Genomic DNA, 27,956 nt, shown 5'->3' on the forward strand with positions numbered 1-27,956 from the left:
TGGATATGAACAGGAAAACCATTAATGCTCCAAGAATTATAATTTCCCACAGAACTATTGTCCTCAAACAGATTTTTATATTGTTAACAAAAGGAGTCAAGAATTCTTGGGTGGTGGACAGGCCTTCGCCATTCATGCAGATTTGGGAGTAGTCCTTTCTTTGCAGAATGTGGTGAACTCTATTGAAGAATGCGGCTGAAGTATTATCTCCTAAGTAATGCTGTATTCTTATTGTAAAATATCTTTCTCCCATTTGTTTCTGCCTTTCCACTTCTATCTCTATGTTGATGTTTTTGACGATGTTTTTGCATTCTTAACTATTGCATTGGTTTGCTATGAGCCAGCTTCTCTCTTTATACAGGTCGTTCAACTTTTTTCCTTTTCAGGAAAGCCTGTTCCTTTCCCCATTCAAACATATTCTGTTTTGAATTGCTTGTTTGAATTTTGACCACGTATCCCAGTTCCAGTTAATATTATTCCAGTTTGAACAGAGAATCTGGAGTTTGGTTGAAAAGATCAATTGGAAATCTGGTGGAAGTTTCCATGGTAAGGAACTGATTTGGGCATATTCCATGCAGTAGAATTTAAGTCGAACTGGAATATGATCTGGCATGTTGATGTCAAGATGTTTTATCTGAATTATCCTATTTATAAGGGAAGAAGAGATATAAATTCAATGAAGAGGATACTGATACCTTGATTCATGTATGTATAAGCCTAGAGATTAGAGTTGTGAATCCTACATGTCTGCTAGTTGAGCATTGTCAAGACATGTTGGAGACACCAGGTCCCTTGCAGCTGTAAACTGTCTTACTTTGGCCAAACAGGCAGGACGCGAATATCAGAATTTCAGAACACAAAGACTACATCCAGTTTCATAAGTACAGCCACTCTGGTCTTGCAGACCATGCTCTGGATACATGCCACAGAATACAGTGGAAGAAAGCTACAGTAATACACTGTAGCAAGTTCAAATTCGAAAGACTATTAATGGAATCAGCCTCAGCCCTAAGAAACCCTCCAAACCTCAACAAATTTAGTTGTATGAGACCAAATTTGGGAGGCTTACATCAGCAGACCTTCAGCTCAACGACCAAGAATACATAGCCCGCTAGGTGACACCATCAGGACTTTTAGGAGAACAATAGCTTCATCACTTCATTCTCAGTTACTGTGTTGTAGTGCCTATGTGCATGTGCCTTTTTTGTAAGTTCCTTTTGAAGATGGTAATGTGATGTTGCCGAAATATCAGAAATATTTATTAAAGTGTAATTTAATTTATATTCTTATGTACGGTGTCAATTCCTTAAGTGATTTAGTAATGCATAACCAACGTATAAGCTTGTCTACGAGAATTACGATCATCCACGGAGATTTCATCGCACGAAAGGCCTGCCAATACGGTAAAATGAAGTTGAAGTTATCAAGACAACTAAATCGTCTCACTTTCCTAAAACGCTTCCAAGATAATCAGGAAATCCCAAATTGTGTAAAATTCAAGCACCATTTTGTTTCACAAAAAGCTCTCCGTATCTATAACCGCAGCAGCTGCGCTTTGCTTTGGGAACAAATCACCGCCACGCGGTTTCTCTTAGCTGACATTAACAAAGCTATTTGTGCACTTGAAGAAGAGCTTTCATGCACTTTCAAATCACGAGCTTTGGTCAATTTTACATGATGTCTCGTGTACCACAGCAGACAAAGAATTTGAGAAAATACAGGGTCGACAGATCAAAAAATTCAAAAAATTAAGAAAGAACTCTACCATCAATCCAAAACTTCCTACCAACACCATAATCAACCTTTCTTCAGTCACGCCGAGGCCTGAAACACTCTATGCGCTTTCATGTGGCCACAACTTCATCACTGCTCCCAGAAAAATACCTAGTGAAGATATTATGATCCAGATCAAATACAGAATCCGCCACCTTCCAAATCAAATTGCCAACAGTGTAAGACTGGATGTAGCTTGTGTCCTCTCCAAAGCAAAACCACCAAAAACCAACATATCCAACAAGGAACATAAAGCTCTGCAGGAAATGAGGAATAATAAAGAAATAGTTATCACCAAAGCAGATAAGGGAAATGCAACTGTAGTACTTAACCAAAAGGACTACACAGGTAAGCTTAATGCTCTTCTATTAGATCGGGCTACTTACCTTCCTATCGAATACAATCCCACCAACTCACAAATCAGAAAACTTCACAGGCTCCTTAAGAAAGTCGCTTCTTGGTCTGTAGAAGTTACTAACAGATTAGAACCATTTAACTCTATACCCCCCCCCCCGTATTTATGAACTCTCCAAAATACATAAAGAAAATGTGCCATTACGTGCCATAGTGGATGGCATTGATTCCCCCACATACAAATTAGCTAAACATTTGGCCAAAGCGCTCACACACTACTGGCAACACACCATCACACAAAAAACTCAGCCCACTTCAAAGCCAGAATAGAAAATCTTACATTCCAACATATTGACATAATGGTCAGCTTTGACGTCTCCTCCTTATTCACAAATGTCCCACTCAAGGAAACTTTAGAGTTAATCCAAGCTAAATTTTCTCCCGATATCTCAGCCCTATTTCAGTTCACAATGAACTCAAGTTATTTCGTTTGGCAGGGAAAATTCTACAAAAAAATAGAGGGGGACAGCCATGGGTTCACCACTTTCCCCACCCCTGGCCAATTTCTTTATGGAGACCTTTGAAAACCAACCATATGGTTTTGCTACATTGATGATGCGTTTGCGATTTGGCCACATGGCTGTGATACACTCCTCTCCTTCTTAACACACTTAAACAACCAACACCCTAGAATCAATTTCACTCCAGAAAAGGAGAAAACATAGCCTCCCTTTCCTAGACACACAAATCACCCACCAGCCTGATGGAATCTTGGTTTTCTCAGTTTATAGAAAACCCACCCATACAAGCAGGTACATTCACCAACAATCTCACTAGCACCCCCCCACCCTCACAACAATATGGAGTGGTGAAAACACTATACAACAGGGCTAAACTAATTTGTTCTAATGACAAGGCCCTAAACACTGAACTAAATCACATCTCCAACACTTTCTCAGCCTATGGCTACCCTCCAAAAAAAAAATTGAAACCAACAAACCACAACCCCCTTCCTCCCCTGCTTCATAACAAGGATTACTCTAAATCATAGGTTCCCAAAGTGGGCGCTGAAGCCTTCGGGGGGGGGGGGGGGGATATTGGGATCAGAAGCATATGGGGTGTTCAGGTGGTCTAGGGGTCGGTGGCTCTTTATAGAAGAAATTAATAATATATATTTAAAAATTAATTATTTTTGTGATTTTGCGATTAGATAATTATTTAAAATTTAAATATTGCATTTTAATTCTTCTTATGCCCGTCTTACACGATCAATTTTTTTATGAATTTTCTATTTCAATTATTTAATCATTTGAAAATTTACCATGTCAGATAGAAATATATGTCAATTTTCTATGTCAATGAGAAAATAGAGCATGTATATATGTCTAGGTTATGTTTACAGTAGCAAATATATTCGTTATATTTCATTTCAAAATATATATAAAATATATAAAACCACTTTTCTAATTGATTTGTACAAAAATAAACCCAATTTTATATAATTTATATAATGGGGGGACATTACAAAATTTATGTCTTACAAAGTGGGAGGTGGCAAACTATCTTACTTTGGCCAAACAGGCAGGACAGCGAATATCAGAATTTCAGAACACAAGGTCTACATCCGGTTTCACAAGTACAGCCACTCTGGTCTTGCAGACCATGCTCTGGATACATGCCACAGAATACGGTGGAAAAAAACTAAAGTACACCATAGCAAGTTCAAATTCGAAAGACTATTAATGGAATCAGCCTCAGCCCCTAAGAAACTCTCCAAACTTCAACAAATTTGGTTGCATGAGACTGCCCCAAATTTGGGAGGCTTACATCAGCAGACCTTCAGCTCAACGGGCTAGGGGGCACCATCAGGACTTTTAGGAGAACAATAGCTTCATCATTCTCAGTTACTGTGTTGTAGTGCCTACGTGCATGTGCCTTTTTTGTAAGTTCCTTTTGAAGATGGCAGCGTGACGTTGCCGAAATATCAGAAATATTTATTAAAGTGTAATTTAATTTATATTCTTATGTACGTTGTCAATTCCTTAAGTGATTTAGTAATGCATAACCAACGTATAAGCTTGTTTACGAGAATGAGTGTATTTAGTGACATTAAGAACAACTGTAGCCAGGACTGCCACCAGATTAGATCGCACCCTGAGGCAAACAATTAAATATTGCCCCTGATGGATTATAAGACAAAAATATAAGAAAATCTCCAATCGCTATTTTGTTTTTATCACAAGAGAAACGTTGATGCAAAACGATTCAGCTAATGCCTTTTTATTCCCATATGCAAAACGATTACATAATAATATTAATTAAATGTTTGCTCTACAGGGATATCGCACAATAAAACTGTTTATAAGTTCTTCTAAAGTTAAATTATAAGCTATGTCTGCCTCTATCGATATATTTGCTAGACCAAACAATCTTTCTTGGGTCATTGTCGCAAATAATTTTTAATCAGTTTAAGCTTGGAAAAACTTCTTTCCACACTTGGCATCCCTTATCCGTAGATGGCGCCTACCACAACATGGCTGAATGAGCACCCTTATTAAGCTGTGCTGTGAGGCAGGCTGCCTCTATGCTACACCCTCTCGATGGTAGTCAGTACCGTTGACTTTTTGAATGGGTGAAATGATTGTATAATTGTACATAAAATTGAAATAACTAATTTAAGATGTAACTCAGGGGGAGCTGCCCCGTGTTTTATACACAGTTTAGCAATATGATGAGGTTAAGTGAATGTTATACGTAGAATAGTCAATTCTATGTTGTATCTATTGGGTATAGATGGGCTCTGAAAGATATTTCCTTCTCTTGAGTATGTAAATTGTAGTCTTTTACTAGTTAAAATAAAATGTTCTGTTTGATTGATCTTGCCTGATCATTTGCCAATGCACTCTCTCTAAAAAAAAAAAAAAAAAAAAAAAAAAAAGCAAACCTGGGTGCCATTTAGATAAAGAACCACCATGACTAGCTGCATGAATATATGTAATTTAATTATAATCGTGCTTGTGTTCCTGCCCTAATTCTCGGACTATATAAAATTCAATTAGAATGGTGCCATCGTAAAATCAAATAAATTTTTTTGATTGAGAAGTGTGAGAAATTAGGTGACCTGTTTTCATAGATTGACTAAAGGGTTAAGGTCTGTTTATTTGCAGTAGGAACAGAAGATAAGATTGAGAAGGATTAACTGAGAGATATTTGTTAAATAGAATAAGTTTATATTAAAAGTAAAGTAGAATAGAGTTAAGTAAGGCATAGGGAGCTGGAATAGTAACACAAATAAAATTAACAAAGACACAGTCAAATATGAATAAAAAAAAAAGTAATAACAAAATTAATAATAAAAACAAAATTAGCGCAAATAGAAACACACACATTAAAAATTTTACAAAACCTCTCCAATATTTTCATTACAAATGCTGATATACATACAGGTCTATAACTGATGACTTATCTTCTAAGACTATGCTTGTGCAGTGGCACTACTTTGCTTCATTTCCACTATTCAGGAACCCATTCTATTTTAAGACTCATTAAATAGCCACTAAATGTCAAGAATACAGCTAGTTCTTTAGAACATTCCCTAAAAATATATATCATTCATGTCTGCAGCTTTATTAACATCAAATCCAGTCAATAATTGATATGCCTCTGATTTTTAACTGTATATAAACTGCCTCCCTTTTAAGCGTTTCATAACATTATTTATTCCACTATGATAGTATAAACCACAATATCAGTGTATAACACTAACAAAGTATTCATTAAATTACATTATGTCCTTTTGCCATGGTTATGTCATGGTCTTCTTACCATATACCAATGTCATCCTCCGATAATTATTCTTTCTCAGGCCTATAACATCCAATTAGATAATATTCTATTAATTTCAACCTTCTGCACCAAATCTCAAAACAATCACATATGTTAAGTGGTTATGGTGTGAGTCATTTTGAGAGATTGTTGCTGGAAGATAGAAAAGTGAGTACAGAGAATGAATCAGATCAAGTGGGAAGTAATGTAGAAGAGCAGGAGAGTACGACAGGAGAGATTGAAGAGGTGATTATGAATGAGGAAGTAAGAGGCATGAGTATGGAAAATGAGATAATGGGTGTGTAAGATGAACAGGTAAACGGGAGGCTCAAGGTTGACAGGGATACACAGCGTGAGAAAGGTGGATGCTCCAAGAGGATGCGAGGGCATGTGTAGACAGGAAAGGAATGGGATGACCTGGGATCAAGAGGAAACAGATGGAATTGAAGAGGGTTCTAAAATGAATAAGCAGAGAGGGAAATGGCCCCAGTCGAGTATAGAGCGATCACATTGAATGAGTGTTATCAGTGGAACTAGCTGTAGATCCAGGAATGAGCTGTTGTGTTTACATACAAATGCTAGAAATGTAAGAAACAAGGCAGATGAAATGGCTGCACTAATTGAGTCTGTTCACCCAAAAATTGTTGGAATAAGTGAGACATGGTTAGATGACATCCTGACAGGAATAGAGATGGAAGGATATGATGTGTTTTGTGAGGATAGAAGGGGTAAAAAGGGAGCGGGGGAAGGGCTATTCACGATAGAGAAAGAGTTATGTCCATACAAAAGTAGAGATGCAAGAGGGAAATAGTGCCAGTGGTTTTGAGGCTATGGTGTGAGATAGAGTTCAATGGAGTGAAATACTTGGTTGGATGTTGTTATAGAAGGAAATGTGGATGGTAGCGGCTATGAAATGTATAATCAAATCAGCCAAGCAAATAAGAAAAGAGTGATCATTATGGGCAATTTTAATTATGGCAATATAGACTGGAATGATGAGATAGCAACTGGAAGTTAAGAAAATGAGTTTCTTAAGTTTTTGAGGGATAACTACCTAAGACAGTATGTAACAAAAGGCACACGAGGATTGAGGATCTTAGATTTGGTCATCTCATCAGAGGATGTAATTATAAATGAAGTGTTAAATCACCCACCAATTGGTTAGAGTGACCATGACGTAATTACCTGGGTGGTTGCCAGCAGTGTGAGGACCTCTGTAAGAAAAGGGTATGTGTGGAACTACAGAGGAGGGGGGGGGGTATTTATGAAGAGTTTAGGAGACAGCTTGCAGATGTAGAATGGAATGAGGCATTATCTGGAAAAGAGATCAATGCAGCTTGCGAGATTTTCAAATACTATCTAGTAGATGCAATGTCTAAATGTATTCCAAGGGTGAGAAGGTTAAATATGGTAGATGTGAAATGGATGAATAAAGAGACTAAGCATGCGATTAGAGAAAAAGGGCATCATGGAGGCAGCATAAGAGAAGTGGAAATAACCAATTCCATGAGGACTACAAAGACCAGGCAAGGCGTGTGACTTGGTTGGCAAGGGTAGCTAAAGAGAGATATGAACAGCAGTTACCTAATGAAGCCACAAAGAATCCTAAGGAGTTCTTTCGAAATGTAGCCAGCAAAAGAAAGAATGATTAGCTGGAAAAGAGATCAATGAAGCTTGGGAGATTTTCAAAAACTATCTAGAAGATGCAATGTCTAAATGTATTCCAAGAGTGGGAAGGTTAAATACGGTAGGTGTGAAATGGATGAATAAAGAGACTAAGCATGCGATAAGAGAAAAAGGGCATTATGGAGGCAGCATAAGAGAAGTGAAAATAAACAATTCCATGAGGACTACAAAGACCAGGCAAAGCATGTGACTTGGTTGGTGAGGGAAGCTAAAGAGAGATATGAACAGCAGTTAGCTAATGAAGCCACAAAGAATCCCAAGAAGTTCTTTTGATATGTAGCCAGCAAAAGAAAGAATGATTATAGAAGAATGACATTGATTGGAGAAAATGGTATAAAGACAGCTGTTGCAGAAGGTGTGGTGGAGATACTAAATGAGCAGTTCATAAAAGTCTTTCACTATTGTGAATGTGACATCACGGAGAGATTGAGAGCAGTTAATGATAGGGAAGAGAGACTAACTGTAAGTGAGCAAGAGATGTATGGAGAGTTGAACAAACTAGATGTAAATAAGGCTGTGGGACTTATAATATATCACCACGTATTCTGAAGGAATGTGCCAGGGAGTTGCCGGCTTAGACATTTTTTTTTAACATGATTCTTGTACTCGGTCAAGTTCCTAAGGAGTGGAAGGAGGCAAGATTGTGCCACTTCATAAAGGAGGTGATATAACTCAAGCATCAAACTATAGGCCTATCTGTGTGTCAGGGATTGTAGTTAAGTTGTTGGAGAAGCTTGTGAGAACTAGGATCCATAATTGGGTTGACAACAATGGTATTATCTCTGATGGACAGCATGGCTTTTCTAAAGGGAGGTCATGTTTTAGTAATCTACTTACTTATTACAATAAGGTGACTGCTTCTATGGACTAGAGAAGAATACACAGTCATATACTTAGATTTTGCAAAGGCTTTTGATAGATTACTGCATGATAAGTTGATAGTCAAACTGGAGTGGATATGGTTGGATATTAGGTTGGTGCACTGGATTGGAGACTGGCTATCTGAGAGGTATCACAACAAGCTGTGTATGGGGGGGGGGAGCGATATCCAAGAAAAGGATAGTTACTAGAGTGGTGTGCTTCATGGGTCTGTTTTAGGATCACTGCTGTTTAACTTGTATATTAATGATATTGGTGGTGAAGATCTGGATGGAGATATTCAATTGTTTGCAGATGATGCAAAGTTGGGACGAACCATGATGAGTAGAGAAGATGGTGTGGCCTTACAAGAAGACTTGAATAAATTGAGTGATTGAGCACAGGAATGGGGATGCACGTTCAATGTTGCAAAATGTAAGATTTTAAAATTTGGAAAACAAAAATGAGATGCCGAATTTATGCTTGGTGAGGATATACTGTCGGAGGTGGAGGAAATAAGAAACCTAGAGGTGATACTGGATAAGGATCTGAAAATTAGGGGACACATAGCCAAAATTGTGAAGACAACACAAAGGCTTCTGGGAATGATGCGGGGGAGGGGGGGGACACTGACTTGTAGAAGTAGGGTGATTCTTGTTCCATTGTATACAGCTTTGATTAGGCCACACATGGACTATTGTGCCAGATTTGGTCACCTGGTTTTCAGAAGGACGAAGAGAGATGTTGGAGAGGGTCCAGAGACGACTGACTAAGGTAGTTTCTAACCTCTGGAATGTCGAGTATGAGGAAAGATTGAGAAGATGCAACTTGCAGAGTCTGGTGGACAGGAGGAGGAGGAGATATGATAGAGACCTACAAGTGGTTGTTATAGGATCAATGCAGGAGAAGTTCTACAAAAAATAGTGGGAGATCAGGGGAGAACCAGAGGTCATCTCTGGAAGCTGTATAAAGAGGGTGTGAGTAGGGGGAGTGAGAAGCATGTTTTTTTTCATGCAGAGCTGTGAATGATTGGAATGCCTTACCTGAAATTGTGGTGTCCGCAGAGAATTTGAGTGTGTTTAAAGCACAGTATGATGAGATGTTTGGTAAGAGGACCTCCTAGATGAGTCTTTGACTCCATGGGATCTTGGGTCATAATAATAATAATGAAACTATTTTCTACTCTCAATGTATATAAATCCTCTTCTGCTATCACTAGTACTCCCATTACTGTTTTTTTTTCCCCTTCTTCTTCTTCTTCCTATTCTTCCAGAAGAAGTAGAGGAAAAATCCCTTCATTTCTATTCCTGCCAGTACATCATCCTTAGTTAGCACATTTCACCTATGTCAATTATCTCTGGGCACACCTTTGTCTCAAACTCAGCTCTCCTATTTCCCATGCTCCTTGTATTAGCACAGAAACATGACAATCCCACTTTGAGGTCATTCCAACAACTCCATTTCTCCTAACTTTTGTTACAATACTACATTTCTCACCTGAATTCTGACTATTATTTCTCTCTTCCTTCCTTACTTTGATCTTTCATATCATTCATATCTTTCAAATCCTTATTCTATCACTTTGCCTTGCCATAATGTCTTTCTAACCTCATCTTCTACCTGTTCCTTTCACAACTTGCTACTCTCTCTCTCTCTCTGGTGTTTACCCAGACTATCTTGACTGTGCACTTTCAGTAAAAGCAGTCCAATCACTTTAAATAATTCCAACTTCCCTTCAGATTCACTCAATACATTCACAAACTGCACTATCTATGCTTCAAACAGTTATAACCATCTTGCCATTCTTTATCACTGCAATCCTTCTTAACTCTCACTATTACCATACCAGGGCAAACCAGTAACCAATTTCTCAACAACACTTATTTTTCATCTCTCATGACTTCAAATCAGTCTTTTTTTTTTTTTCATCTACTAAGTCATTTATGCCAAAAACTACCAGTGACTAATTTTTGGAATACATCATGAGCTAGAAATGTTTCAAAGATCCTAGAACAAAAATATATAATTACTGTGCGCCCACAGATGCAAGACCCTTTGACACGTCTGAAGAAGGAGAATCCATTCCAATAATAGAGTAATCAATCCGTATTGTGGGATGAGTTGTTTATTATTTCACGTCAGAAAATTAACTTCTCTTTTATGAATATCGTTGTTTATGAAGTGGTAACTATTTGGCTTGTATAACAGTTGGAAAATTTTACGTATAAAGCATGTGATTTCGCGTGTTGGTGACCAATTCGTACATCACCTTATTTCTTTTTCCCCTTCAACATGAATTGATTCTTCTTGGCACCGAGCCAAATGAGGTTCTCATATATGTGGTCAAACAGTATATGAATAGCAAATATTCTCACTGGATGTATTCATATGGTAAGCATTCACTACAGGGAACCTGAGGGAAACAAATATTTCATTACAGTGTTTGTTATTGTGAATTTTCTTCGGAACTTTTATTGTAGTTTTTTATAATGAGTGGTACTGCTATAATGAAAGATGACTATTAGTATTTTTGATAGTAGGAATGGAGTGAAAAACACATTCAACTATAAAAATTTTTTAAAAGCAATAAAATTTATACGAATAAAACTGACAAAAGTGCACATTTTCTTAAACAGTACTTACAACTGTATAATAGCAATTGTTTATATATATATATATATATAGCATATCATTATAGCAATTTTATTTGCATTATTTTAAGTGTTCTTAATTAGACTAACACATTACACTAACAATTTCTTACCAGGTTTAATGGGATGAAAAACATCATGATAAAGAACTTTTGCAACACCAAATGGTAAAATTCTCTGCATGACTCCCCGTCCTAAAGGGGGGAAAACCTATTAAATATGATAAAAATAAATAAAAAAATTTTTCATTTCTTAATATCTTTATTCTTAATAGACAGATATATATATATATATGCTGGCCTGGTTGGTCAAGTGGTCAGCATATTTGCTCTCCAGCCAAAAGGCTGCGAGTTCGAATCCCGCCGTGGGCATGGATGTTTGTGATTGTCTGTGAAAATATTAGTGGTGATGATTGGTAGTAGATTATGATGGTAGTTGTCCTCCCTTGATGAGTCTTTGGACTCCCTGGAAGAGTCATGTAATACTAATAATAATATATATATATTCTATAGGAGTAAGCCTGGTTTTACATAGGTTAGGTCTTGCATTACAAATTCAATTTCTATAATAAAGTGAGAGTGAAAAAAATAATAATAGGCCATTAACAGGTTGATGATATGCAATATACAGTGACTCTTAGTCAGGTCAATCCCACCTTTGAGGTATGGCCTGTTTGGCCATCATAGGAGCTCTCATGCCACCAGCAAGCAATTCTACTCTCAAGGAATACCTTCCTAGTTGAAAAAATGCCAACCAGACCTACTAGGTGGTTGATGACCTTCAGTCCCTCTAATCTTCTAACATATGGTGTGAGCCTTCAAGGGCATGCCAAACATACTGTGAAGATCCAGAACATATCGCTGAGATTACAGTGGTTAAGTAGTAGTTTTACAGGCTGGCTACCAGGTGGTATATAAACCTGATGGTAATCAATTTATTAGGCTTCCTAATCAGCATCAGCAGGCTCAATCCTATTGCCTTCTTTTCTGCCAGTTCATGCCTGGAGGGAGGACCATACAGGGTATGCAGAAGCACAGTGTCTAGGTCATGTCATGGTATGCAGACAATACTCTCTGTATTGGTAGCATGAAGTAGTAGGCTTAAAAAATAAAAAACTATAGTAAGAAAATTTTGTAAAAAAAAATAAAAATAAATAAACAAAAAAACTCTTCCATATTTGCTTTATCGACATTCATAAGAAAAAAAGGCACAGCTTAAATGATGTTCGCTGTCACCTACAGATACTTACACCTGATTTGTTTCTGACCAAACCCCAATTTACTCTGCTGCAACTACAGTCCAATACAAAGAAATACAAGATTAAGAACCATTCTGAGCTCTGACATCTTATCCTTAAAGCTTGGTTTAATGCAATCTAATTACCATAACAGTGAAATCTTTCTTGATCATTCTAATATCCACAACTTCAAAATGGCTCTCCTTTTTCCAATTCCATTGACCAAGTTGGAAGTGAAGCTGAAGTACTTGTCGGCAGTGACCTAAAGCAAATTGTTCATCTACCAACTAGAATACCCAACAATTGTCACCACTCATCCAAGATTCTGCATCTTTTCTTCACCAGTTCTACTTCCAGGTATACACCATTCAGGTGACCCCTCCTCTTGGTAAATCAGATCATAATTATATGATTCATGTTCAGTGGACCCCCCCCACACACACACACACCCTACCACCTTCAGCCACACACATAGCTTCATATCCTTTGACAATTCTAATCAGAAAGGTTACTGGAGAATTATATTCCTGTCCTTGGTTAGACTATTATTTCCATTCTCTGGACACAGATATTTATTTTGACCATGTTACAGAAAATTTCCATGTTGATATTAAGCATCTTCATTTCTCACTGTTTAAAATTTCCACCCTAATATCCAACCATAGTTTTTATAAGAAGTGATCTATGAAAATCAAAAATGAAGACAAAAATTCCAGCTTCATTTACAACCAATAATCAAGTAAGTCTGACTTAACCCTGTTAATGACTGTTTTACAGGTTTGCTTAGCCATGACTGTTATAACTTCTATCAGGGCAGTTTTTGTCCATCTGTCTAGTATCTCACCCAAAATATCAGTATAGCAATATTACCAAAAGATAAAGCTGGCCTCATTCTTGTCATCCACAACCTGCACAGATCACCAAGGCAATTCACCTCCATCCTTATCTGCAACAATGAACTGCATACCACGTGGTGTTATTGCAGGAATGAAAGATCCAACAGGTTATATGAGGAATGAGGTTCAATGAAATAAAGGTAAATAGTATATTACAAAACGTTAATGTGAATACAGTGGGTTTGGATGGTATACCAGCTCGTAAGACCCGAGATGGTATACCAGAAATGTCAAAAGAATTGTCAGTGCCCTTGAACATTTTGTTTAATTTGAGTCTCGGGTCTGGGTTAGTCCCGAGGGGGTGGAAAGAGAAGAAAATAGCACCACTGCATAAGGGAGGTTCCAAGACTGCTGTTGCAAATTATTGACCAATCAGCATATCAGGAGTCGTTGTCAAGGTTTTGGAGAAAGTAGTCAAGAGAAGAATACAGGAATGGATAGATGATAACGGGATACTATATGGGGGACAGCATGGTTTTGTGAAGGGTAGATCATGCCTCACTAACTTGCTGACGTTTTATAACACAGTGACGGCTGAGCTGGATAAGGGTAATAGGTTTACAGTACTAGTGCTGGACCTTGCTGAGGCCTTTGACAGGATACCACATGGAATTCTAATCAGCAAACTGCAGCATATTGGGATGGATAGGAGGATGGTTGATGGAGAGATATCAGAGATATCATTAAACAGCCAAGTTAAACGGCATAGTCAGTTCTATAGCACATTCCATTAAAATGTATGGTGAAATTCCATCTAGTCCCTCTGCCTTATTGACATTTAGTGTACTCAGCATTTGGAATACATCCTCTTCATTCTCTTCTAACACTTTACCACTCATTATTCTTCTATGAATAAAGCCAGGATGCACCAGGATGGAACACTCTAATAAAGTGATCATTAAATAGCTCAACTATGTTATCTGCTTTGGTCACGCGATTCCCATCTTCATCCAGCAAAATAATCCGTTCACTATCATTTTTCCTTGTACTCACCACATAGTGAAAAATTCCATGGGATTATCTTTGGAATGCAGTGCCAGTCAGTCTCCTCTCATATTCTGAGTTTTCTCTCATTACAATACTTTTCCTAGCCTGAGCCTTATATTCCTAATACAACTGTTCTCCACTTCTCTTTCTTTATATTCCTTCTGTAATCTCTTTTTCTTCTGCAATTCCCCCTTTATTCCTTTTGTCATCCATCTGACTCCAAATTGTTTTATCTTCTTCACTTGAGGTATACAATCTATCATTGTTGTCAACAATTTTTTCCAAGTATCTCCCATGCATTAACGACTCCACTTCCTTTAAATTCTTTCATCCATTGCACTGCAGCAAGCTGGTTTGTAGGTCAATGATAGTCAAGCACCTTATAAGTCCACATAACTTCCTTCTGTTTTGATGTCTCCCAATCATCCTTCATCCTCCAAGTCAGGACTATACAGTAGGGATCCCATTTTTTGAAAACAAAAAAAGGGTTAAGAGAAATAAATTTTATTTGTTAACATTATGTATTTTAAAATAAAAAAATTACATATTTATTTGAATTTGAATTATTAATGTAGATAACATAAATGTTTATACATATGTCAAATAAATAGAATTCTAATTAATAAATTGATAAATAGAATTATAAATAATTCTATTTATTCTATTAATAACAACACTTAAACACAGATGACAATACTTAAACATATTACACTTAAATCAAACATTAATAAGTATATGAAATATAAAGACATAGAATAAAGATATAAAATGTTAATATGCCAATAAAACGAGAACTACAATGTAAATACAATAAAATATAAACAACAGGAGCCTTATGCATGTTGTGTAGATGCAAAATATCTGAATATCCACAATTAATACAAGAATGCAAGAATACAAAATGAACAGTTCAAAACTAGGTTATATCACATACCCTGTAGCAATATAAAAACAATTTAGCGCCTGACAGGTGAAGCTTAGTTCGCATAGCGTACGATATACAACGGTCTGAAATGTTTCTCATTGGTTGAAAGAAAATGAACTATTGTGGCGCGTTAATATTCAAAAACATGTGACCAATGAGAAACATTTCAGACCGTCGGACATCGTACGCTATGCGAACTAAGTTTGAGATAAAAGATTGCTAAAAATTTATGACTGACCAGACAAATGAAATAGATGCCATGATTGCAATTAGTTAAATGTACAGTTGGGCGACTGTCTCCCTCATTCTGACATTCTTTTCTCTGGCTGAATGAAATATATGGAACTAAATCCTTTTCCCAAAATTCTAACATTCTGGTAATTCACCAAACAACAAAATAAATATGTCTCTGCTTTTTGTTTTGTAAACATACATTTTTAAAAACACCCAAAAATATTATGACTTGTACTTATTCTTATTAGAAATGCTAATTTTTTATATTCTAAAAAATCAGGACATTTAGTATTCCGAACTAAACATATCGGGACACCGGGACAGAAGTAATAAAACCGGAACTGTCCTGGGAAAACTGGGATGTATGGAATCCCTACTATACAGTCTCTCCCCAATGGGGGAAGAAGTATGCCATCTCAATCACAATCAGATCCTCTGATGCTATGACCAAATCCAGAACTCTTGATTCATGTGTTCTCTCCACCACATGATGCCTAAGATAGCTGCTCCAGAAGAAATTCAAAAATTCAGTTCCCTTAAATTCAATTCTGCCAGTTTATATCACTATAGTTGAAGTTCCCCATAACGATTGCTTGCTTTGAGCTTGCCAAACTAATTTGTTTAAATATTTACCATCTATATTCCCTGGTCTGTAGCAACATCCCACTAAATATCTTTTCCTATAAACATCCATCCCCAACAATATACTCAAAGTCATTAGTGTTATTTTCATTGACTTATAGACCCTGAGAGTGCAGGGTGTATAATTTAATCTCATCATGGGTAACACTCCATCGCCACGTTTACCTTCCCTATCCTGCTGAAATATGTTAATACCCTTCGATTTCTATCCCTGTTAGAACATCTTCCTCAGTTAACCAAGTTTCACTGCTATCAACAACTTTTGGAGACACTGAGTCAATCAATGCCACTAACTTTGTAAATCAATGCCATTCCCTTTATTCCTAATGCTCCTAGCATTTGTATACAGAAAAACCAGTATATTCCAGCCTTCTCATAGCCATTATTACTCCCATCATATTAAACCTCATTCTGTAATATAGTGTACAGTCCCTCATTTCTCAAACCATTATCCCCACATGAGGGCATCCCTGAAACATTCCAACTGTGCAATTTTAGTTTCCCTGTCCTGACACATCACTTGCCCAGTAAACAACAGTGTCTCCAAATGTCTGTGCCCCTCTGCATTCAAATGCAATCCATCTCTTGCATAAAGCCCCCCGCCCTTTCTATCCTCAAATGCACTCCATGTATCCACATATTCCAGATTCCTTTTCTTGCACATTCTTGCTATCCTCTTATTTGAGTGAGGGTTAAGATGCTTACTATCTTTCATTGGACATATTTCTGCTGCACTGTGTCTAACATCAATTTCAAATCTCATGCTACATGATTCATTCTGCCTCTAAGGTCATTCATCCCAACCATAACTATCATCTCCTCCACACTTTTACCCCTCCCCTTCACTGCCACACTATCTATCATTCCACCAGGCAAGCACTATTCTGGACACCCTTAATCATTGAATCACCATACATGACATGCACATACCCATAAGGATATGTGCTTTGCATTATGGGATACTAAGGCAAGTGATGTGAAGTCATTAGCTTCTATATACGAGTTGCCCCAGTCCTGAAAATACTTCAGGCGCAAAATTTTTTGCTTACACTTGGATAAAGGATTAAACCAAGTATATAATTTCTTAGTATCTTTAATTTACAAGGGTAGTCTGAAAAGTTCTCAACCTAACAATGAAAAAACGAATTTATAATTTCAAAATTATTTTTATTTTTCAACATAATCTCCTTTAAGACTAATACATTTATTCCAGCCATGCTCCAATGCCATTGTCCAGTCCCTGTAGTGGTTCTCAGTAAGATCTGCAAAATACCCCTCTACAGCTGCAATCACATATTGATTCGAAGAAAAATGCTGACCAGCGAGGAGTTTTAGTTTTGGGAAGCGACAGAAGTCAGAGGGAGCCAAATCTGGGGAATAGGGTGGATGTTCCAACAATTCATAGTGCAAATCCTTTAATTTTCCCATTGCAAAAACAGCCTTTGTGGGCAGGTGCATTGTCCTAATGAAAGATGATTTTTTCTTCTGCAAAGTGGGTCTTTTCTCAGAATTTTTTCTTCTAGTCTGGTTAAAAGATTGGAATAATATTCCCCAGTTATTGTTTTACCCTTTTTCAAGATAATTAATAAACAAAATGCCTTTAGCATCCCAAAACACCGATGCCGTGACCTTTCCTGCTGATGGAACCGACTTTGTCTTCTTTGGTGCAGAATAACTGTTTAGATTCTGTTGAACTGCTGTTTAGATTCTGGTGTATAATGGTGAATCCAAGTCTCATCTATAGTAATAAATCTATGCACAAAATCAGTTTTATTCTTGTTAAAACGCTCCAAGCACTGTTCAGAGATTTTCATGCGAGTGCATTTTTGATCTGTTGTGAGCAAGCGTGCCACCTATCTTGTGCAAATCTTTTTCATTTGCAATTCTTCATGCAAAATATATCCTACATGTTATTTTGAAATGCCTACAGTCTCAACAATTTCATGCACTTTGACTCGCCGGTCATTCAATACTATATCATGCACTTGATCACTGATTTCTGATGTTGTTACACTTTTTTTGGACGTCCTTCATGTGGATCATCTTCAAGGCTTGTAGGCCATGTTTAAACTCAGCAGCCCATTTCTCAATTGCCAAAAATGAAAGAGAAGAGTGCCCATAAATATTTATGAACTTCAAATGAATTTCTTTTGTCGTTAAACTTCTTTTACAAAGAATTTTATAACTGCATGGTACTCAATTTTATCCATTTCAAGGGATACAGACAACACTTTTGCTTCAGACAGCTGTATAAAACAAACTACTTGATCTTGATAGAATGACTTGCAATTTCACATGGATGCTTATGACAGATGTACCAACTTAGAAAACAAAAATCTTGCCAATAGTGTTGCCATCTATGGTCGAATCCGAGAACTTTTCAGACCACCCTCGTATAGTATAACCAAGTGGAAAAACTTGCAAAAGCCATACATGACATTACGAATAGATTCATTCATCCTTCTCTCACTGGCATCCCCGATTCTTACAGCTTGCAGTCTCTCTCTCTCTCTCTTTCCTTTCCTGTCTCGAAAAAGAAATCTCTCCAACAGCCAGCTCTATGCACTACATAAACTCCACAAAGACTATACTACTTATAAATCTCTAGATTATGATTTCGCCAAGTTTTTCCAGGAACAGACTGCATATAGGTTAGTTTGCTATGAATACTCCTCATGAGTAATATTAATTTAAATGACTAACATTTTGAAACTTTACTATTAATGTTGATTTTTATTTTTATTATTTCATTCTCTTCTGGTTATATTTATTCTATTTTTTCCCATTACTGTTTGAATTTCTTCTATTTTGTGTGTTAACCTCCATGTCCTTCATGGTTCCTGCCAATCCACTCGGTTCTTTCTTTAATGACTGCAAATCCTTTATTCAGTGTCCTCACTGTAAAGTTCTCCCTGCATTTCATACCTTATGGTTATCACTCATCAGAAGATAATAAATATTCACTGATATTTTATAGTCTACTTGGCTATAAAATATTAATATTTATCATCCTTGGTTTTATATGGCTTGTTTCTTCAAGCAGTAATGTACAGTACATTCTGCAATGCTGCTGTTTCAGTAGTGAATCATGCATGCTAGTATATACTGAAGTTTAACTAATTACTTTCACTCTTGCTGCCAACAAATTTTAATGGTTTCACCATGAACAGCAATCTAAGTTGATTCATTATGAATTATATTTACACTTCAGTTAGTTCAAAAAAAACCCAAAACAAGAATCAGGTACTGTCTCTGGGTTCATATTTTTTTTATTATTATTTTATTATTTATTTTTTTGTACTAAAATAATACAGTATGGTGTAAAAAAAATAGTACTGAACTTTGACACTCTCTCAGTACACATGCTATGAGATATGCCAGTCGACTGCATGCACATTAACCCCACAACACTGGCCATGACATCTATAGACACCCAGCTAAATCTGGATATGATTCTGGATAACACTCATTGAATAACATGGATAAGAGGTGCAATTTGGTCTCACTATTTCATCCACCTTAGCCAGTAGGGAAGTTAATAGAAGAGCATGTGCAGAGTCTACACCATTACATTTAGCTGTGGCAATGGTGTTGACATTGGAAGAAAAGACGTTTATTGTTGAGCATTATTTTTGTTTATACCGAGTTGGTAGAGCATATGGTCCAAGCCTAATGACATGTTTGTGAGCAGGAATGGGTATTCCAACATGACCCGCCTTCAAACCTTGATGAACAAAGGGATAAAATTATATGATATGTTGAGCAGATGTCCCAACCCTTGTTCTCCAAGATGACAGATAACCTTCGCATGGCTACAAAACTTGTATTTATGTAACTTGTATGGTATGCAGTGGCGCACCCAGGGAAGGTTTCCAAGGGGCCATGCCCCCCCACCCCCAAAAGAAATAAGCACTAGAAAATTTTCCAAAAATCTTTTCCTAATTAAAATTTATTTTTTTAAATTTATGTTGTGTTTTTTATTTCTATACTACTTATCATGTATTGGCGATCACTGCAGATGCTCAGTCATAGGTCGTATGCAATGCGAAGTGTGTATTCGTAAATCGTCTACTCAACTCAGCCTCCCCCCCCCCCCACCAAGATTAAATCCTAAGTGCGCCACTGATTATGTGTGTGTGTGTCAGAGATCATATTTACTCGGTAAATAATGTTATGAATATTAATTTAAACGACCATAACACCGAGAATAAAAAAGAATAAGGTTTAATCGTGAGACACTACTAGTTTCGTTGAAAAAATCAACTTCTTCAGGTGTCAAATACAAAGAATTATCTAAAAAATAACAGAAACATTATAAAATAACAACAATAGATCTAATATAAAAACTGTAGTACAGTTCAAAAAAGGAAAACGTGCTGAAGTTCCAATTGAAGTTGACGTGCGTGAGCTATCGCAAGAGCGCCAATACTGGACAGTAGAAATGTGCGCATCAGATAAATTGTAGCTGAGGCTGTTATTCATTGAGTTGAGGGATATTTCTTTAGATTCAAGTATCCTTCTCTCGAGTTCATCATAAGAAGTATGTATATTGGACGTTTGAGACCAGTCTATGAGGTGTTGGCGGCCTTCGTCGGAGTTTATAGAGAACAGAACGTGACGTGAGAGAGAGCGCTGGCTTGGGGTCCTATTGTAGGATATGTGTCTTTTATCTGTATTATTTTTCTTTTTTCTGTATTATTCTTTTATGTATTATTCCTCAATACATAAAAGGACAGATTTAGCAGTCTGACCGTATTTGCCACATTCACAAATGATCTTATAAACTCCTGGATACTGATGAGAGAGATGTTTTACTTTAGGTCTACTAAGTATGGAGCGAAGATTAGGAAACGTAGTGAAATATGCTCTAATGTTGAACTTCTTAAGAAGTTTTGCCAGTTTGGAAGAGAGGGAGCTGATGGCAAAGATATATATGCTCTTGGGGAAGAAGAAGAATCTTCAATAGTAGGTAAACGACGGTAAGAGATAAATTTTTTAATGTTCATAAGAGTGAAGCCATTGTTGAGAAAGGTTCTTTTTAGTAAATTAAGTTCATTTTTAATCTCCATTTCATCTGTTAATAAAGATCTAGTTCGATGTGCCAGCGTTGATATAATACCAAATTTCTGCAGAGGGTAATGATGGGAGGAAGCATGAAGGTATCTATCTGTGTGTGGGGGGGGGGTGCTTTCTAAAAATTGAGATTTTGATATTTTCAGAGCATCTTGTAAGTTTAAAGTCCAAAAAAAGCAAGACAGTTGTTGGATTCTAGTTTATAGGTGAATTTAATTTTCTGATCAAAAGTTGTTAAGATGATCTAGAAAAATATTGAGGTTGTTTAAACCATGTTCCCAAATGAGGACAACATCATCTATAAAACGGTACCAGATTTTGGGTTTAAGTGTTGAAAAATTAATCGCCTTTTCTTCGAAGTCTTCCAGAAATATATTAACAAGTACTGGTAAGAGCGGACTACCCACAGATAATTCTGAGTTCTGTTTAAAGATCTTATCCTCAAATTTGAAGTATCAGAATTCAACGCTGGCACGTCAGGTCAGTTTATTAACAGACGAAGCGGAGATTAAAAATGAACTTCATTTACTAAAAAGAACCTTTCTCAACAATGGCTTCACTCTTAAGAATATTGAAAAATTTATCTCACATTTATCCATCGTTTACCTACTATTGAAGGTTCTTCTTCCCCAATAGCATATATATCTTTGCCATACATCAGCTCCCTCTCTTCTAAACTGGCAAAAGTTCTTAGAAGGTCAACATTAAAACATATTTCACTACGTTTCCTAAACTTCGCTCCATACTTAGTAGACCTAAAGCAAAACATTTCTCTCTTCAGTATCCAGGAGTTTACAAGATCATTTGTGAATGTGGCAAACCATACTACGGTCAGACTGCTAAATCTGTCCTTTTATGTATTGAGGAATACAAAAGAGACATATCCTACAATAGGACCCCGAGCCAGCGCTCTCTCAAGCCACGTTCTATTCTCTATAAACCCTGACGAAGGATACCAGCACCTCATAGACTAGTCTCAAACGTCCAATATACATACTTCTTACGATGAACTCGAGAGAAGGATACTTGAATCTAAAGAAATATTCCTCGATTCAACCCATATGAATAACAGCCTCAGTACAATTTATCTGATGCGCACATTTCTACTGTCCAGTATTGGCGCTCTCGCGATAGCTCATGCACGTAGTCAACTTCAATTGGAACTTCAGCACGTTTTACTTTTTTAAACTGTACTACGGTTTTTATATTAGATCTGTTGTTGTTATTTTATAATGTTTCTGTTTTTTTAGATAATTCTTTGTATTTGACACCTGAAGTTGATTTTTTCAATGAAACTAGTAGTGTCTCATGATTAAACCTTATTCTTTTTTATTCTCAGTGTTATAGTCATTTAAATTAATATTCATTCATATATATATATATATATATATATATATACAGGGTGTGCGGGATAAATTTGACAGTTTCGTAAGGAAAAAGAAAATCTTCTTTGTATCTATTAAATTTAATGAATTGACAAAAAAACATTACAGGCAGAGTTAATTACAATACTATCAACAAGATTTACTCAAAATAACCACCATTAGCATCGATCACAGCTTCAATTCTGCTTCGGAACCTCGAACAAGCTGATGCTACAGTCTCCCTGGGAAGGGCCACAAAAACTGTTTTAATTTTATCCATTAACTGGGCTTTTGTATTACTGGAAGTGCGATTGGTGTCTTTTTCAACTGCGCCCCATACAAAATAATCCATGGGGTTAAGGTCTGGGGAGTTTGGAGGCCAAACATTTGGACTGGTGAAGTCGTAGAAATATTCAGACAACCATTTTTGACTTTTCCCAGAGGTGTGGCAAGGGGCCGAATCCTGCTGCCATACATACGGCCTACCATTGGCTACCCTTGTTATCCAGGGCTTGACTACAGTTAGCAACTCCACGAACAAAGCCCGAATTCCAATGCCAGGGTTCTTCAACACCTGTTCCTGCAGATTTGCGAGGAATTCTGCTGTACGAACGCAATCAGATCGTCTGCTAGGGATCTTTCTTCTTGCTACATCCTCGTAGTCACCATTGCAAGTCTCTAGTTCATGCCTGATTGTTTTTACTGTATTCAGGGAGCATTGGGCAGCAGTCGTAATATCCTTATTTTGATGGCGGGCACGAATCATCATGATACAAGTTATTCTCTTCCATGATTCAGGTGGGTTCCAGCTATCCATCCTTTCTGACATCTTGTATATGAATGAAGAAGGGTCCAAACTTTTAAATGAAGAGAAGTGTGTGTTAATACATGTAACTTACGGAAAAATATAATTAATTATAAATATGTCAAATTTATCCCGAACACCCTGTATATATATATGAATCAGAGAGGACTCAGGAGTAGCGTCCATTCATGGTTTAACTAAATCGTACTTACTGGGTGAGAAATTTAAAGATGTAAGTGAGAGTATTAGAGCGCAAAAACAGAGGGTGAATGAATTGACAGTTGTGGTGGGTACGAATGAATTGAAAGGAGATAAATTTTTTATGAGAGAGGACTTGAAAGTATTGTTAAAGGTAGCGAAAAAAAAGAGTGACAGAGTTAGGATGGTGAGTCTGTTGCCGCGGTATGACAGAGAGGAGTTTAAAAGGAAGGCCATAATCGCAAATGACTTTATGCGCAGGTTATGCTGACGGTGTGATGTGGAATTCGTGGACGCGTGGAATGAGTTTGATGGGCAAACACATTTATACAAGATGGATGGCCTGTATTTGAATGTATTTGGTGTGCAGAGACTGGAAAAAGTGTTGCTGAATGAAGTGAAAATGGATGTGCAGAACCAGGGAAACTAAAATACCAAGGAGGGGTGGAGGCGGAAGTGGATAGGCAGACATCAGTGAGACAGTTGAGTGTAAGAATGTATATAATGTACCCGAGCCAGTACTAAAGACAAGAAATTGGAATGGGATAGTTAGAATAACGCATCAAGATAGGGGGTGGGACAAAGGGACCTCTGCATTTCATGTATACTGATGCCAGGAGTAATAGGAACAAGAAGGAAGAATTTTTGGTTCTGATTGGCTCTTCCTGGCCACAGGTTATTGGCATTAGTGAAACATGGCTGAAGGAAGATGATATAGTTAGTGGGATAGAATGTGTAGGCTATAGTGTGTTTAGGAGGGACAGAGAGAATAAAATGGGGGGGAAGAGTGTTATTGATGATAGCTGATGAACTGCAGCCAAGGAGAATTGAAGTTGTATTGCAGGATAGTGAAAAGAGCTCGTTTGAGGGTATTTGGTGTGAGATTGAGACTGGCTGAACAAAATACATAGTTAGATGCTGCTATAGACCAGGTGATGGAATAGATGGTGGAGATAGTATGCATAAAAAAATTAATTAAATGAGTGGAAGGAGGGTAATTATTATGGGGGATTTCAACTAACATTGATTGGAAGGAAGAGAGGACACGTGAGGTAGGAAATCGATTTTATTCAATTATTAAGAGAAAACTATCTGAGACAGCATGTAATTGAAAATACTAGGGGTTTGAGAGTGCTTGACCTGGTAATAGCATCTGAGAATTTGACTGTAATGAATATGACCATGTTGCCACCTATTGGTGAGAGTGATCATAAGGTCTTGACCTGGGAGGTGGCTGAAGGTGTGGAATTTTCAATTAAGACAGGGTATATGTCGAATTACCATGCTGGCAAGTATGACAGGCTTAGGAGATTGCTTGGATCAGTGCCATGGCATGTAAAACTGGAAGGGCTGGATGTCGATAGAGCATGGGAAGTGGTCAAGGAGAATTTACAGGAGGTTATGGCTGATTGTATACCTAGGGTCCGAATAGTAAAACAAGTAGGGGTTAAATGGATGAATAACACCATTAAGCTTGAGCTGCAAAAAAAGAAACAACTGTGGAGGGAATTTAAAGAGAATGGTGACCTGCAGGCATACAAATGATATAAAGCACAGGCCAGAAGGGTAACGAGTGTGATAAAAAAAAGCAAAAGTGGATTATGAAAGGAAACTAGCTATGCAAGCTAAAGAGAATCCCAAAAAGTTCTTTCAATATGCTACAAGCAAAAAAAAAAAAAAAAAAACTGTACATGGCAAAATGATTTTAAGGAATGATGATGGTAAGGAGGTCACTGAATCAGTCGATATAGTGGAATTACTGAGCGAGCACTTTGCAACAGTATATCATTAAGGAGGTGACATTCAAAAAATGAAGGAACCATTAGTTTATATGGGAATTGTGATGAATAAAGTGGAGGTGAATAATCTATTACAGAACCTTAATGTGAATACATCTGTGGGACTGGATGGTACACCCGGCACGGGTCTTACGTGAAACGGCTAATGAATTATCAGTGCCCTTGACCATGTTGTTTAATCTGAGTCTCGGGTCTGGTTTAGTCCCAAAGATGTGGAAAGAAAGGAAAATAGTTCCACTGCATAAAGGAGGATCCAAGACTACTGTTGCAGATTACCGACTGATCAGCATATTGGGAGTCGTTGTCAAGGTCTTGGAGAAAGTAATCAAGGGAAGAATACAGGAATGGATTGATGAAAATGAGATACTGTATGGGGGACAGCATAGCATTGTGAAGAGTGGATCATGCCTCAGTAACTTGCTCAAGTTTTATAACACAGTGATGGCAGAACTGGATAAGGGTAATGGGTTTACAGTGATACTGCTGGACCTGGCATTTGACAGGATACCACATGGAATTCTAATCCGTAAACTACAACATATGAGAATGGATATAGAGTTGGTGAGATGGATAGGTGGGTGGTTGATTCAGATATAAAAAAGTAGTTTATTCAGGAGCAGAGTCCAAAAGACGGCCTGTGACTAGCGGTGTGCCGCAGGGTTCTGTTCTTGGACCACTGCTGTTTAATTTGTTCATTAACAATATAGGGAAGGATCTAAGAGGCATGGTTCATGTGTTCGCTGATGATGCAAAGTTGGGTAGGGCAATAGTGAGTGCAGAAGATGTCAAAATATTGCAGGATGACTTGGATAGATTGGAGTTCTGGGCTAAGGAGAATGGATGTCAATTTAATGTGACAAAATGTAAGGTTATGCATTTTGGGGTGAAAAGATTAGCAGCAGTTTACTACATTGGTGGATAGGGAGATGAAGTTTAGGAGGGCACATTGCAAAAGTAGCTAAATCAGCTCATCAACTCACTTGGAATGTGAAAAATACTTTGATGAGCAGAGACAAGCAAGTTATTGTACCTCTGTATCGAGCCTTGATAAGACCTCATCTCGACTACTGTGCCCAGATTTGTCACCTAGGTTTCTTCTTGATGGGGAGGAGGTGGAGAGGATCCAGAAGCGAGTGACCAAGATGATAGCAGGTCTATGGAATGAACTTTATGAGAACAGGTTGAAGATTTGTGGGTTGAAGTATTTGTGGGAAATTAGTTGATAGGTGGAAAATGGGAGATATGATTGACACATTAAAATTGCTAAAGGGTTTCTATAGGATTAATTCAGAGGATATTTTTGAGATCAGGACTAGTGGTAGGAGAACTAGGGGCCACCTATGGAAGCTGGGCAAGAGTGTGGTTAGCAAGGGTGTTAGAGCTGGGTTCTTTACTTTTAGAGTGGAAAATGAGCCAAATAAGCTACTAGAGTCTGTTGTGGGTGCTATAATGGTGAGTGAGTTCAAGGCAAGGTATGATAAACACTGTGAGAATGTCTTATAGTTGTGTGGACATGATGTTTAGGGCCTCCCTCGAAGAGCCTAAGGACTCCCAGGAGTAGCCCATAATAATAATCATCATCATCAAATTCCTGCCACGTACCCTCAAGGGGTGTACAGGATATGATAGTACTACATGAAAAAAAAATTACATCATTATTAACTTCCTATTTACAATTTTCCTCCAAATCAGTCTGTTACTTGTCAAGACTCCAACATTATCAGATCTTATATTTCTATAGTTTAAGGTACTTTGTACCGTATCAATCCACCTATATTTTGGTCTTCCTCTGGGTCGTTTTGCTGCCAATCTGGCAGAGAACACTTGTTTTGCTAATCTTTCTTCGCCCATTTCTGTTTAAGTGACCATACCACCTGAGATTAGCTCTGCTAACACATTTCTGGATGTTGACAATGTCAAGTTCTTTCCTAATATCCTCGTTTTTAATGTGATATTGCCATTGATGTCATCTGTTCATGCCTGCCTCCAATCTTTCTCAGGACTCTCATATCTGCGGTCGCTAGTCTTTGGTCAAGTGTTTTACTTCTGACCCAGCTCTCAGATCCATAAGTTAAAACTGGTTTGAACACTGTCTTGTATAGAGCTAATTTAGTGTTCCGACTAATTTCTCTCTTATTCCATATGAATTTATTAAATTGACTTCCTACCATACCAGCTTTACTGATTCTGTTGTCTATTTCTATATTTAATTTACCATCTTCACTAAAAATCGTTCCTAAGTAGCTGAAATGTTTTATTTGTTCCACAAGTTCTCCATTCACAACACAGTTGACAACAATTTCAATGATTCTGCCTATTTTCATTGTCTTTGTCTTTTTATTGCTGACCTTCATAATATATCTATTACAACAGCTATTCAATTTAATCAGAGAATCTTGCAGACTTGTAGCAGATTTATTTAGAAGTATAACGTCATCTGCATAAAGCAAAGAGCTGACATTAACATCTCCAATTTTGATATCATGTTTAATGCCACTTTCCTTCATAATGTGATCCATATAGATAATGAATAACAGAGGGGATAATGTACATCCTTGTCTCACACCAGATTTAACATTAAACTATCTTCCTATACTTCCTTCAATTCTAACTGTTGACTTACAACTCAAATACAGACTAAGTATTGCT

General features: G+C 37.3%; 1 protein-coding gene across 1 annotated transcript in view; it reads right to left on the reverse strand.

Moving 5' to 3' along the window:
* LOC150110306 (glyoxylate reductase/hydroxypyruvate reductase-like) overlaps positions 1-27,956 on the reverse strand; it is a 207,802-nt gene that overhangs the window by 96,619 nt on the left and 83,227 nt on the right. Inside the window, exon 6 of the mRNA XM_090392751.1 lies at positions 11,261-11,341. Within this exon, the coding sequence (XP_090248877.1) occupies positions 11,261-11,341 (81 nt within the window). The remainder of the gene's footprint in view (positions 1-11,260; positions 11,342-27,956) is intronic.

The sequence above is a fragment of the Typopeltis vanoorti genome, chromosome 1, assembly GCF_054136105.1.
Source record: "Typopeltis vanoorti isolate ZY-2024b chromosome 1, IOZ_Tvanoo_1.0, whole genome shotgun sequence".
NCBI lineage: Eukaryota > Metazoa > Arthropoda > Arachnida > Uropygi > Thelyphonidae > Typopeltis > Typopeltis vanoorti.